Source organism: Lolium perenne, chromosome 4 (assembly GCF_019359855.2).
Source record: "Lolium perenne isolate Kyuss_39 chromosome 4, Kyuss_2.0, whole genome shotgun sequence".
Lineage (NCBI taxonomy): Eukaryota > Viridiplantae > Streptophyta > Magnoliopsida > Poales > Poaceae > Lolium > Lolium perenne.
In genome coordinates, this window is record NC_067247.2 from 47,254,264 (window position 1) to 47,268,510 (window position 14,247).

Sequence of the window (14,247 nt, forward strand, 5' to 3'; positions counted from 1 at the left end):
GCAGCCTTCCCCTTTTTTCTTTTCTTTTTCTTTTTCTTCTTTTACCTTTTCTTTAATAACTATTGCTCCCGAACTCCGATTGACATGAAACTAATTTCGTTGGAAAGATAACAACAAATGCTATCCAATAGAAAGTGCAAACTCAAGAAACTGTAGGAGGGGATTTTATCATGAATATAAAAGGGTAGAACCTTATATCATGAATAACCGGTAAAATCACCCAACCTCGAAAACGCAATAGAAGATGCATGCGAACTCCGTTTTCGATGAACTTGGGCTTGTTGTAAAGCTAGCAACAAGCTCAAGAACCTCACATAGGGAAACACCAAGAAGCAATAAGGATATGCAAAGTATGCAAAGGATTGAGCTTCCTAAGACGATGTGATCAAGTTACTCAACCGAAAGCCCCTGTTAATAGTGCGGCTATCTATCCTATAATCCGGTCTCCCAACATCCACCTTGAGACCGGTAAAAGGAAAACCTAGCAAGGCCATACCTTTGCCTTGCGCATCCCGCTTGATCTTGATGATAACTCTTCAAGCCTCACTCAAGCCGGAATACCTCACTTGACCAATGTTGCTTCGTGAAGACTCACAAATGCTCCCCCATACACTATGATGAGAAAGCTCCATTGATGCACATCTTCACTAGTCCATTATCACCAAATGGATGGCAAGCTTCAAGCATGTGATTCACTTGAGATGCTCATCTTGAACTTGCCCAACTCAACCTTGTATCTTCTCATACTCACATAAGATAGAGCATGGCTAATATTGAGTTCCACATAAGAACTCCATCTTACGTTTCTTCGTCTTGATCATATCACATATATATCTTCATACCGATGATCTTGATGCCAATACACAAGGTATACCTTTATCTTCATGGCATCCATACTTGAATCCAACACATGGAGAGCAAGTAGTACCTATGGAATATTCCTTCATATAAACTCAATGAAAACATTAGTCCATAGGGGTTGTCATTAATTACCAAAACCACACATAGGGGCAATGTACCCTTACAGAGGGTCCCCCTCCTTGTCAGTGTCGGAGATCGAGCTGCCGGACAAAAAATGGTTGAGGAGGAGGTGACGAGGCTAGGCATCATCATATCAGAGCTGCCGCATTCGCCACCACTGCCCCGATACGCCGTCATCTCATGCCGACAGGCCTATCAGAGGAAGACGTCTTCAATCTGGCGTTTTGAGTACTTCCTACATGTATGGGTGATCACAGAACTCGTCGACCTAACCCAGGTGCCCAGCGACGACAAGGCGTACGCGCACTGGCCTTTTATATTTCCATGTATTTATGCTGGTGGCACCCCGGACGTAAACAAACAACATGTCCTTTTTAGCTAATTTTACATCCGCGGCTCGATGCAAACGAACACGCGCGGTCGCTTTTAGCGTCTATTTTGCGTTGGACTGTTGGAGATGCTCTAATCTCCTTTAGGCAACAGGTTATTGGGTGTAATCCGATCATTACCGCTTTTTGGAACGAATTACATGTGGTCTCTGCGAAAACAAGTTCAAGTCACTCGTTTGTGCAACGTTTGCCTAGAGAGTTGCTGGTATACGCAATTTCTTCTTTTGTACATGCATGGTTGTTGTTGTGTTTCGGAACTTCGATTTATTCTTCGTGATTTCCAATTACCGTGGTAGATAGAAAAAAAGTAGCTCTCTCTCTCTCTCATGTCCTTTTATTCAAATCCCAAAGCAAAATAAACGGCGATGGAAACACTGAGGCCCATGCGACGGTGTAGGTACAGACGTATTCCCATTTTGACAAATCTGCGAGATCTTTTCAGATAGAAGTAGTAGGAGTAGTATTAGTTACTACCCTTGTAAATTCTAATCCTTAATTCTTGTTGCAAAATTATATGCATGTAATCCATAAAATCTGAATTTGCGATAAAAACTATATTGAACAAAGGAAGTACCTTAGTTCTAAAGTAGTGACTCGGTTTTATCTAGATGGAGATGTACCTAGACGCTATTCAATGTATAGATGCATTTATATCTGAAAAATAGGTTAAGTCCCTTATTTTTCTGACCGCCTTATTTTGAAACTGGGGCAATATTCATTTGGAAAAAAGATGAAGACGAAATCCGCGTTGCCGTAATTCCGCCGCGTGCGCCGGCTCGGAACCGTGGACTCGTCATCGCTGCCGGCTGGCTCAAAGCCTGACTCACCATTTTCTACCTTCCACCAATCTCCCTTCTCTCTCTCTCTCTTCTTCCTGCCACTTCCGTCCTCCTCTCCCTCTTCCTCCAGCCGAAACATTCCCGATCACCAACCCCTCCGATCCTCCGACCGCCGCGCGAAATCCCCAACCACCGGGACTCCCCCCACCCCTCCCGGCGTCGGCAGCCGGCGGATTCCCCTCCCTCGCATCGCATGGAGCGCGTCTTCTCCGTCGAGGAGATCCCCGACCCGTACTGGGCCCAGCCGTCGCCGCGGGGGCCTGCCGGCGCGCATCCCGGCGGAGAGGGCGCCATGAACCGCTGCCCGTCCGAGTGGTACTTCCAGAAGTTCCTCGAGGAGGCCGTGCTCGACAGCCCCGCCGCCGGCGACAACAACAACCCTAGCCCGATGGCCGGCACGAGCGGGGCCGCGATTGGCGGGGAGCCCGCGGAGGTCAAGCAGCAGCCCGCCGTGCCGGCGCCGGCGCCCGCGGTGGTGGACCCGGTCGAGTACAACGCCATGCTCAAGCAGAAGCTGGAGAAGGACCTCGCCGCCGTCGCCATGTGGAGGGTACGACCCTTACCTCTTATAAGGCCCGACTGCTCTCTGTCCCCCTCTCAGTGGATTGCATTGCTACCCTACCGCTTGCTTGCTTGCTTGCTTGGAATGCTTGAGCATTTTAGATCGGCCATGCGCGATTAGCTCAGAATAGGCTCTTGTCTTGTGGGGGGTATGGCGTCTGTGATCTATCTGCACAGCGTGCGCTTCTCTGCATTGCCTGATCAGTTTTAGGGATCTGCACACGGTGCAATGCAACCGCCCCCATCGAACGATGGTGCGATGAGATGGTAGCGTAATCGGTGTGGATGCATACTTACAAAATCTGTCATCCATGGGGCACCCCGAAAATGGGTACATACTGGGCGGGGTACAATATAGATCACAGATTGCCTTCTGAATTTGTTGAGTATCTGAATAGTTGCAATTATTTGGGTTCTTAATGCTGCTTTACAGACTGATGAATGATGAATCTGTGACTGAGTGTTTCGGGTGTTCAACGCAAACACACAGTCGTATAGCATAGCTGTGTGTGCTTTAGTTGCGTGGTGTCAACTTAAGTTGTCGCCTCTCGTCTGTGTGTTTCCAACTTTTACAACCAATGAAATTAGCTTATTAGTAATTTTATTCTTGTACCTATTTCTTGCTGCCTTTATCGCATAGAAATTCCACTTGTTATTGCATCATGTGCTCTGTTATATTAAAAATAATAAGTTCACTTGCATTTTTTTTGTCTAATGTCTTAATGTAATTGTATTCACTTGTAATACTAGCTCATGTCGATTTCATCCGCAGGCCTCTGCTGCAATGCCTCCAGAACGTTTTGTAGCTACTACCTCGTTGCCAAATGCAGATGTTCCACATATAGGCACTATTAATCCCATACCAGGTACTTATCTTCTGCTCACATCTTCGAACTAGTCGGGAAACTTTGTTAAGAATGAAAACTGCGCATTCAGTATTAGCTTGATGATGCTTAGACCTTTAATATGTTACACTTTTTTCCCTGACTCTCATAAACATCAGAATATTCTCTTGAGATGAACAACTTTTTTTCTTGGAATCTTATTAAAAACATCTATTTATTGCGTCTCCTGCTAGCAAGTGTTTATGGTTGAGGGAACAGTTGATATCATGTTTTTAGTGCTCAAAGGAAATCATCCTGTTTTTATTTTTTGTCGAGCGCACTTCACAATTTAATTACTTGCTGTGTGGTGAAAATAGTGGTTCCTTGGAATCATGCTATGTTGTGTGGTGAAACATGCACCAAGAGTATATGCTATGGTTCCTGACATGACATGTCTGGCTTTTGGGCACATATCAGGTAACGCGGTTCCAGTTCAAAACAAGCTAGTTGGTGGTGCAAGTGGGGGGTCGGGTCCACATTTGGTACAAAATGTTGATGCTCCTGTAAAGCAAGCCGCTAGCTCTTCATCACGGGAGCAGTCGGATGATGATGATATGGAAGAAGATGAGATTACTGGGAATGCAACCCCTACTGATCAAAGACTACGGAGGAGGTAATCCTTTTTACCTGTTTGTGAGTATGTACATCATTAATTTGTTTCATCATGCGTGAACACCTTCTCCCCACAAGCTAGCCATTAGATTTTTTTCCCAGCAATTAGCTCCATCAGTTTCCTACAGTATCATCATTTTTTTAAACTTATTACTACAGCAGAGTAATCTATGGCCATATGTCATTGCTTATGTGCTTACCATATTCGTTGATACATAACCTATCTTTCAAAATGGCCTGCTTACAACCTGACTAAAAATGATATCACAGTCAGATACACAGCAGACAAGGTGCATAGGAGCTACTTATGAACAGCGTGTGCACCATAACCTCACTGTGTGGAAATGATGTCAGAGTTAGATATATATGTATGATCGTGCAAGTTATATTGTATTTATATGGATCTTGTGCACACCCTCATGTGCCTCTTCACTCTTTACCAACATCAAAATATTGAAGTATATATCATGACATCCTGGTTTGTTGTAATAGTATTTTACGTATCCTTAATATTAACTCCCGATGTTCTGCTGGTGCTGGGGTCTTTGTTGTGATGTTATTGAGTCTCCACTTTTTTGATATTATGCTACTTTCTTGACTGGTTCCAGGAAGCAATCCAATCGGGAATCGGCCAGGCGTTCGAGAAGCAGAAAGGCAGCTCACTTGAATGAGCTAGAAGCACAGGTCTGATAATTTGCATTGTTGTTTCTGGGCTGATAGAGGGTTCTGAAATATTTGGCTAATGAGTTTTTGTTGTGGATGGCTTGTTACAGGTATCACAGTTAAGAGTTGAAAACTCCTCACTGATAAGACGACTTGCTGATGTTAATCAGAAGTACAATGGTGCTGCTGTTGACAATAGGGTATTGAAGGCAGATGTGGAAACTTTAAGAGCAAAGGTGTGCTCCTATATTATATGCTTTTGAACTATACATCAGTTCAAGGTTGGCCATTTAGGCTTCGTTTCAAATGACATGTCCACCTCAAACCGCAAACTACACCAGTCTCTGTGTTCTGAGCATGGTTATGAATCTTGTCAACCTGACCATGGTGATGCATTAAAAAATTCGCAGGTGAAGATGGCAGAGGACTCGGTGAAGCGGGTGACAGGCATGAGCGCTTTGTTCCCTGCCGCCTCCGACATGTCATCCCTCAGCATGCCCTTCACCGGCTCGCCGTCTGAGGCCACCTCTGATGCTGCTGTCCCAGATGATCTAAACAATTACTTCTCAACAAACAGCGAAGTTGGAGGTCACAACGGATACATGCCTGAGATGGCTTCCTCGACACAGGAGGACGACAATTTCATCAATGGGGCCCTGGCTACCGGCAAGATGGGCAGGCCTGACTCACTGCATCGGGTGGCAAGTCTGGAACACCTCCAGAAGAGGATGTGTGGCGGTCCAGCCTCATCTGGATCGACCTCTTAGGAGCAGACTTCTCCATTGGGTCAGAAAGCCCCAAGAAATGATTATTGGGCAGACATATCTTGGTGGACATTGATAGTCCTGTGTTATATTTGTTTATTGGCTGTTACCTCTAGCGTCCTTGTCTCTTATGTTCTGAAAACACAGCAGATTTAGTAAATTTGGATTGCTGGTTTCATTCACCATATTTCACAGCTCCAGTTGATGCACATTCGGTGTCTTTTCAATAAGCAGTTAAAAGTCTAGCAGACTAAGGTGCAGGGTGGCCTTAGTTGTAATGATCCACCTGTACCACCTCAAACTTAGAAAAATAACAGTATACGATTAACGATCCACTTTGGAGAAATGCCCAAAACCAAGAAATTACATTGCTCAAAACGGCTGAAACATTGAAGGTCCATTACAATATGTTCAGTGATATGCCAACTCGAGTCTAGTGGACTAAGGTGCAAGGTTGGCTGGAGTGCTTATCCTCAAAACAATTCATGTATGAACTTTGTTCACAAGTGAACAATAATCAATGAATGAGGTGTACCTCGTAAGAACATCCTACCTACAAAAGTGCATAAATATATTCATGTATCCATGTGTTACAACAAACGCTTGTGGAACACACAACAAACGCTTGTGACGCGCCCGACACCAGAATTCCCATCTCTTCATCAGGCAAAACGAATTTGAGACAGGCTCAGGGGTCATGGCAACCGTCAGCAAAAGAAAGCCCATCCAACATCATGGATGAAAAGATTCAAACTATCCTCCTGTTCTATCTTTTTTGGTGATATTCTGTACCTCCCTTACAGAAATAATGACGAATGATCAGTCTGATCTTGCACGAGTGGAGTTCTTGTGAGAATTCTTGTACAGTGGGAGCAAAGAGCGACTGCCCCGTTTCCTTCTACCGAAGCAACGCCAGTAAAAAAGCCAAAACAATAGCAACAAGGCAATTGGGATTGCCCATCTGCGCAAACAAAAGGTAGCATGTTAGAAAAGAAAGCAGACTGGCGTGGTAGCATACACTATTACATAGTTACATGAAGATGAAAGACTACCTGTCCAAATCGAGAATAGGGCTGTACACAATGGTTTCCCAAGAAGAAACAATGATGTGCCAGGCTGGATTATAGTACAGCGATTCTGCTGACCAGAACATTCTTGTGTATGTTTCCAGGAAGATGAACATCACCCAAGCAGCAATTTCAAGTAGAAGGAACTTGATGACAAAGCGGCCGAGCACGACCATGACCAGAGAGAAGGTCACCAACCAATTGAAGAGCTTGTTATTGTACTCCTTGATGAAAAGAGCACGAGACTTGAGGAGCATCTGGATCAGTATTAAATTGGAGTTTAGTTAGATAAATATCATAACAAGTTTCAAACAACGGAAGCAGCCTACAGATTGATAAGGAATGGCCGCACAGAATAATTTAAATATACAGGAAGGGCTCACTGCTCCCAGATTTTGAAGCATGGCATGTTAAAACTATAATTCAACATGTATGAGCGTTTATATTGCAGATGAAAAAGCTGAAGCATGCGTCATTTTGGGACGTTTCTCACATCTTATTGGTTATGCATCTAGTTCATTAGTTCGCATGATTCGTTGGCCATTGAAGGAACCAGTAGGTGCTATAAGGATGCAAAGATTAGCCTTCCACATGGGGAAATGCTGACAATATAGAAATACCTGAGTCTAGCACCGTAGCAAGTTGAGATGAAATATGATACTAACAATGAATGTGTGGCAGAAAAGAAATCTGTTTTTCTGTGCACATTTGAGCTAGTACAAATAATGAACAAATATGCATAAGTGCTGTTGCCTCCATTATTGAGCAAATTAAAAAATGGATAGCATGTTAACCGAAATTCCCTCTAAGTTTTTGACTTCTCATGAAAGTATGTGCTGAATAAGAGACAGACCTTTGACATTCTAAGTTCATATCTTTCTTTCGAAGGCCCCACACATTCCGTTACAAATGTCCGATTGCAGTGAAAAAAGCCTGCATTGAACTTTGCCATGGAAGGAAGTTTCAAGACTTGAAGGTGATCCATTTTATCTTCACATTCCGAGAAACGTGCTTCACAAAGTTTTGAGGATTGATACTCATTGGCTAGAAGGAAGTTTCTGTACACCTACAAGGTACACCCTGTAAGTATGTAAATATATTATCTTGAGTGTCAGTTTAGTACAAGGGATGTAAGAAATGGTACAGGAACTGATGAAAAACCTTCATATAAAATGCCTAATAAAGGTTCAACTACACCACTGGGTTTCACATTACAACATGTTCAAATTCAAATTGAGAATTCATCACGTGAAGACCATATCAAGGTGCATTTTCTAATTTGGTCTAAAATGCATCAAAAATCAAAACAAATCAGAACAAGTCAGAACTAAGTGCATTTAAATATTCGTTACACAAGAACAGCATGAGTACCACTCACGAACCTTTGTAATCTCTTCGTCAAGCTTGACGAATGACTGACCAGCATGATGCTTACCAAAGTGCTGCTTATTAAAGAGCATTCTGGCTTGATCATTCGCCACCTCATGAATTTTCTGCAGTTTGTCTACTGGTACAGGTAGACCTAAGCCGTCCATTTTTTCCTTATATACATTCAGACAGCGCTCTAGAATGGCCTTGTTGAATATTTCAACAAGAGACCCCGTTGATGGAATCTCTCCTTTGTTCAAAGCCTCGAGTATCTGAAGCATAAAAAGAGGAATTACTCTGAAACCTAATTGGTGAGATTTATATCAATATCAGCATCAACTAGTACTTTACCTGCTCCAGAAAGGACACAAATTCCTTTCCATTCAGAGTTTTCCCCTGTACAAATTTAGGTTTTATGATGGATCCAACAACCTGCTTCAATTCCTCTCGTCTTTTTACATATAACGGGTCAAGCTCTTTGTCATCCATTTCGCATAACTTTGTTCTTTGTAAATGAGGCTACAAATAACAATGGCGGCGAGGTGTAAAAAGTAGGGTATCGAAAGCAAACTTTCAGAAACAGTTGCTAAAATCAGTGGAAGGAAGGGTTTGCAACGAGGAATTTAGCATGAATGCACCTGCGGTAAGCTAAAAGCAGTGCTGTTGTTGCCCATAATTGCTAACGAATCTCTGATTTGATTGACCTAGAAACACATCAGAAAAACCCTGTATCATAGTCTGAATCTCTTTTTTTGTAAGAAAGTGCATACTTCATAAATAACCGTACCTCATCAATATATTTGTCCCCTGAAGAAATAGATACGAAAAACACATATGAGTTGAACTGTGCGTATGAACTTTCTTTTGTAAAATATCATTAAGCTAATAAATAGTTGGCAAGGCTGCTTGAACTAACCACTATCATTAGGCACCCGTTGGAGGGCTTCATTGACCATTTGCTGAACTGATTTTCCTTCTGCTCAAAAAATGAAAGTACACTCAGAGGATATTTGCATGTACTAACATGAGTGGAGACAGTTTAAAAGTTTGCCATCATAAAAGAGTGATAAGAAAAATATTCAAAACTTGAGACAGATGGTAATAAAAGGTGCATAACTTTCTTTTGGCACGTGCATAACTCAAGTGACCATTTTGACTAACACTAGCCCTACATCATCTAACACACGGTTGAAATGTTAAAACTTAATTTAATAGGTTAAATACAATATAGTGATACCAAAACAATAGTGTCAAATCACCTAAATAAGATCAGAGCATTATATAGTCACAAGCTTCTCGACAGAAAGCAAGAACAAAGACACATTTTTAAGGGGTCAACTATACTTAGATTTTAAAGTCTGACAACAAGTCAAGCAAAACGAGCCATAGGTTCAAATCAAACCTTCATTGTCTCATCAATAGGCAAGCTATTCGGATTCTGGAAGGAAATGAATGATATGTGAGCACTCATGGTGCAATAGTTGATGTTCCACGAACTACAGCCAATGGTTTGTTGGACTGAGAAATTATGTCTATCGAAGTGGTGTAAGCTATCCTTGGTGAACCCAAGCGTTGACACAGAGACAAAATGGTCATATACTTGCATGTGGTTTATTAAATGCAGTGCAGAACAATAGCCAAAAGTCATATACTAGTTAGGTTCAGCTTACGCAAAAACTATTTGGGGGTCTATGGAAGCATAAGCCATGTTATAAATAATGCTAACAGTAACAACTATTTGAGAAGTAACTTACGCAAGAAATCCCTCTGGATAAGCCAGAGAAGCTTTGCTGGCTCAAAAGCAATATCTCCCCCCTGACGCAATTTAGAAATAAGCAGCTCTGTTAATAGTTAAACATATTCCTAGTATGCTGACATCAAATTATGAAAATTGAGTATTACCTTCACTCTGCTCACCACAAGCAGCAAACAACGTTTTGAGGGGAACTGTCAGTGTTAGAAAAGATTAAATTGCAAATAAGAGATAAACAAACCTTCCATAGAATTCCTCGGCGATATCAACAGCAAATGAGAGCCTCGATATATCAGCCTCACGCACCTGCAATGTGCAACGCCACAATAATAAATAAAACTAACACGAGAGAGAGAGAGAGAGGGAGAGAGAGAGAGAGAGAGAGAGATCACCGTCTCAGGAAGGTTATAGATGAGGACAGAACTTAAGACTGTCGCCAAAGCAAATATCCTGCCCAAAGAAAAAAAAACAAAATAGTGACTATCAGTCCTAGAAGAGTAAACACGAAAAAGGCACACAGCTCACATCTAAGCACAAACCTATCGTCATATACATTGGATTTCCCAACACTCTCAAATCCTTCAGTGTCAAGATAAAGGACAGATACTTTCGTGCCATCAACATCCATCTCAACAGGTGTACCCCAAATCCAAATACCTGCAACAGAAGAAGATGAATGTCATAACTTACAAATTTATAATACCGCTAAAAGACACAGATCTGGACAAAAAAACACCACCTTTAGTTTTGGTATCCCGCATATGACCAACTCCAAAACCTGCATGGTTAAGTTCATCATTTTTTCATTAGTCCTGGTATGCACTTCATACAATCAATGGCTTATAATACTAAGAGGAGCGAAGCAGTATCTACCTTTATCACACGATAAGGAGAGAAGTTGGTTGAGGAGAAAAGACTTTCCAGATCTATATGGACCAATGACCTGTGTTGGTCAAATAAAAGGCAGATACTAAGATGGTGCTTTGGTGTCATTTAAAACATACAAAATTGGCAAAGAGTAACAGCTCTTCCAAACTTACACCAACAACAGCTATAGGATTTTCAATCCTTCGAATGGCCTCTAGACCTTGTTGTGACAGGCGGAGTTTAGTGTGGCCGTAATCCGGCTCCACGATTGGATACCTGTGTAGGCATACACGGTTAATAGTAAATTGGTAGCCAACTCAACGAAATTCTACTCCTTGAGGAGCATATAAATGAGTGCAGAATGTTCACAGGCATAACGACAAGTGAAGTTGTCTACGCCAGGGTTGTATTTACTAAGAAGCACTCATTTCAGTGATCTCACTGAACCCTACGGTGTGGCTTCTCACTCAATGTCACACACATCGTGGGCGTCCAGCGTGTCATCATCTATGAAGAATCGCCGTTCGCGTAAAAGCAAAAAAGGATGGCCTTCTTGCTAATCAAGCAACATTCAACGGAGATTAGCAATCTACTGGATCCCAGGTCCTAACATGTCGCTTTGCTAAATTAATACAGCAGAAAAGTAAAACAACCGAAGCAGCAACAGGCATCAATCAACTCTAAATCAAGTACAATTTCAGCAAAGTCAGGCACTGCCCAACCGAAGCTCAAATTTCGACGCTGCTCCAAAACTAGCAACGATTAACGAGTATTCACTAGTAAAATGACAAAACATCCCTAGAAAAGCTTGTCCACGTAGAAGTCACAGTGTACCAACCACCCATTATTCCTCCACTTGTCACCTAACTCTCTGTATCTAATAAGCCTAACCTCCCTTGAATGGATGGATGGCATGACAAACACATGACGGAAACGGGTGTGGTTGAAAAATGGAAAGGCAGCTAGAATTAGCAGCATCGTATGAGGGAGAATCAACTGAGCACTTGATAGTATTGTTATTAGGACCCCCTTCTTATTATGTGAGGACAGTAGCACCCAGACAATCGACGGCTCCACCAATCAACGCTCCATCGACGGCTCCACCAATCCACGGCTCCACAGAAGAGTGGTCGCAATGCGTGCAGCGCATTGCAATGTCCAAAAATCGGTTCGAGACCCCTGAACAGCTCAGGCGCCACAACCGGCACCAGCATAGCAAAGGCAGGGAGGCGGAGCAAGGACCGGGGACTCACGCGCGGTCCAGGTCGTCGGGATCGGAGTCTCCCGCGGCGGCCGCGGCGAGCCAGATCAGCGCCACCGCGCAGATCCCCGGCGCCCACCGCCGCCCCATCGACGCCCCGCGTCTCTGCCGGCACAGATCTCCACCGCGCGCGCAAGCACCACGCCCCAATGCGGAGGGGCGGCAATGGCCGGCGGGAGCGGGGGGGCACCGCCGTTCACCCGGACACCACACGGCGCCGCGCGGGAACGGGGATCCGGAAATCGGCAGCTAGCGAGCGCGCGGGATCTGATCCCGGGGCTAGGTGTTTGGGCGAACGGGAGGAGGATTGGGGTCGGGGTTGCTTCGGCGAGAAGGAATCGGGGGAGGAGGAGACGACGACGACGAGGTCGCTGGCTGAATCGGGGCGGGGGGAAGGTGGAAGATTTTGGGGGAGAGGGAAATCGGACAGGACAGAGGGAGAGGGGTGACGCAACGCACTCGGACCACGCTCGCTCGCTTCCGTAGTTAAGCGGGCATTTGATTTCCGCCCGTTTATATCCTGCGAGTTAATGTCATTAATCCTGTTATTTAACGCGCGTGCCCCTACCTGTCAGCGGGACTGGGTGCTCAACCGACCGACCTCGCGGCGACGGAGACAGGAGAGCGCACGTCGAGCCGGCGGGCCCACGCGGCAGTGCCTGGAAGTACTCGCTAGAGATTTAGTCAGACACCACCCTTTCTTTTTTTATGAAATAAAATCCTTACATTACATCGAACAACACATTAATAAAAAATAAAAATTACAATAAAAAGTCTTTGAGATGCCCTTCGACTTTAACCTGTTGAATGTGTTGACGGCGTTGCCGCTCCTCCCTGAGTGGGCCTAACATTGTTGGTTGTGAACGGGTCAAGAAGAACACACCCGTCCTGAAAATGAAGAACAGGGATTAACCGCCGATGAATCTCCATGGAGATCCGCATATCCCCCAGCTACAAGTCATCGAGAACCACACCACTCCTGCAAGCTTCTTGATGTCGCCGCCGGGAAGGGGCTGAAGCCGGGGAGACTCTATTGGAGAAGATGGTGCCACCGCCACCTGAGCGTCGCCACACCAAAACTTAACCTTAAAACCGAAAAAACGGAGTGCTCCAGCCGACGGAGACCGAGATCCACCCCGCCTCCATGTCCCGGAGGCTACAAAATTGGGGCAGATCGACGGGCGCCGACAGGAGGCGCCCGGGAACCCAAGTCGCTTCTTGATCGCCTGCGTGGAGACGTACCGGTTCGGTACTTCTCCGGAAGTCATGCTCTAAACGATACTACTTCTCAAAATTCAAATTTACAGGTGTTCAAAAAATGAACAAAAAATATGTGAGTGCTCACAATATGCGTGTTTACAATCCCGAATATTATCACAACTAAATTTGAAATACGCCCTGACAAAAAAATTTCTAACATATTTTTTAGACAAAAGTAGAAATCACTATTTACATATCAATTTTTTTTGTTTCACTCTATGTATTTCGAATTTGATTATGAAAGCTCTAGAAATTCTAAAGACACATCTTCTACACACCACAATATTTTTCCTATTCTTTTAGACACTCGTGAATTTGAATTTTGCAGAGCGGAATTATGGTATCATTTCAAGTGTGGGATCATTTTGCATCTTAGGCCTTAGTTAACGAAAATAGCTATATAGGAAATAAATTAAGTACACTAGAGGGACTAGAAATGGTATAGAGTTAAGGGAAGATAACGAAGAAGAGAAATCATAGACACAAATGAAAGATCAGTTCAACCTCATCCAACTGTCAAGGCTCTAAATTACAAAGACCAGCTAGAGATCAATGAGTAAAACCAATTTGTTCTTGGTTGTGCTATATTGATTAGTACGCGGAGTGAAGTCCCGTAAGCATTTTTCAAAAGGTAGAATGGATTGTTAAAGCTTGTTAACAAATTTTGGTGTCGTTAACTATATTCCGTTATACGCTAACGACAACAAATGGTACCAAGCGTGATAGGTCATTGATCCAGAGGATGGATGTGGAATTGATCGAAGGCTAAAGTTGATCGGTTGTGAAAAGTTTTGTCTGCTGATGTCGTCGATGCTGTCGAGAGATCAGTTGATGCTCCGGATGGCAATGGGTACCCGCCACCCGTTAACCCGGCGGGTACCCGCATCAAATGGAGGAGGGTATGGTTGAAAATAAAACCCATGGGTCTCTTAATGGTAAAGAGTTTGACCCAACGGGTCTGGCGGAGGCGGGTATGGA

General features: G+C 43.8%; 2 protein-coding genes across 2 annotated transcripts; one reads left to right on the forward strand and one right to left on the reverse strand.

Moving 5' to 3' along the window:
- The first annotated feature begins 2,256 nt into the window (after nucleotides 1-2,256).
- On the forward strand, nucleotides 2,257-5,878 carry LOC127292392 (bZIP transcription factor RISBZ2). Its single transcript, XM_051321771.2, has 6 exons — nucleotides 2,257-2,759; nucleotides 3,543-3,636; nucleotides 4,072-4,267; nucleotides 4,875-4,950; nucleotides 5,040-5,165; nucleotides 5,340-5,878. Exons 1-6 carry the CDS (start codon nucleotides 2,403-2,405, stop codon nucleotides 5,694-5,696), a joined length of 1,206 nt encoding a protein of 401 aa, XP_051177731.1. The 5' UTR covers nucleotides 2,257-2,402; the 3' UTR covers nucleotides 5,697-5,878.
- A 161-nt stretch (nucleotides 5,879-6,039) lies between these two features.
- Nucleotides 6,040-12,488, reverse strand: LOC127292393 (uncharacterized). The gene is made up of 17 exons (XM_051321772.2): nucleotides 12,002-12,488; nucleotides 10,922-11,024; nucleotides 10,755-10,824; nucleotides 10,621-10,659; nucleotides 10,421-10,538; nucleotides 10,274-10,331; nucleotides 10,123-10,187; nucleotides 10,031-10,037; nucleotides 9,883-9,943; nucleotides 9,045-9,104; nucleotides 8,916-8,935; nucleotides 8,767-8,832; nucleotides 8,480-8,647; nucleotides 8,143-8,400; nucleotides 7,614-7,826; nucleotides 6,746-7,017; nucleotides 6,040-6,654 (listed from the first exon to the last, which is right to left on the reverse strand). Exons 1-17 carry the CDS (start codon nucleotides 12,097-12,099, stop codon nucleotides 6,513-6,515), a joined length of 1,818 nt encoding a protein of 605 aa, XP_051177732.1. The 5' UTR covers nucleotides 12,100-12,488; the 3' UTR covers nucleotides 6,040-6,512.
- Nucleotides 12,489-14,247: the final 1,759 nt, after the last annotated feature.

Bases quoted from the DNA above. Each gene is read 5' to 3' on its own strand.
- LOC127292392 (XM_051321771.2), top strand. From the start codon at position 2,403: ATGGAGCGCGTCTTCTCCGTCGAGGAGATCCCCGACCCGTACTGGGCC. The intron at 3,637-4,071 runs GTACTTATCTTC...GGCACATATCAG, and splicing joins CACTATTAATCCCATACCAG to GTAACGCGGTTCCAGTTCAA. The intron at 4,268-4,874 runs GTAATCCTTTTT...GACTGGTTCCAG, and splicing joins GATCAAAGACTACGGAGGAG to GAAGCAATCCAATCGGGAAT.
- LOC127292393 (XM_051321772.2), bottom strand. From the start codon at position 12,099: ATGGGGCGGCGGTGGGCGCCGGGGATCTGCGCGGTGGCGCTGATCTGG. The intron at 10,539-10,620 runs GTGGTGTTTTTT...CTTCTGTTGCAG, and splicing joins GCGGGATACCAAAACTAAAG to GTATTTGGATTTGGGGTACA. The intron at 8,833-8,915 runs GTACGGTTATTT...ATGTGTTTCTAG, and splicing joins GGGACAAATATATTGATGAG to GTCAATCAAATCAGAGATTC.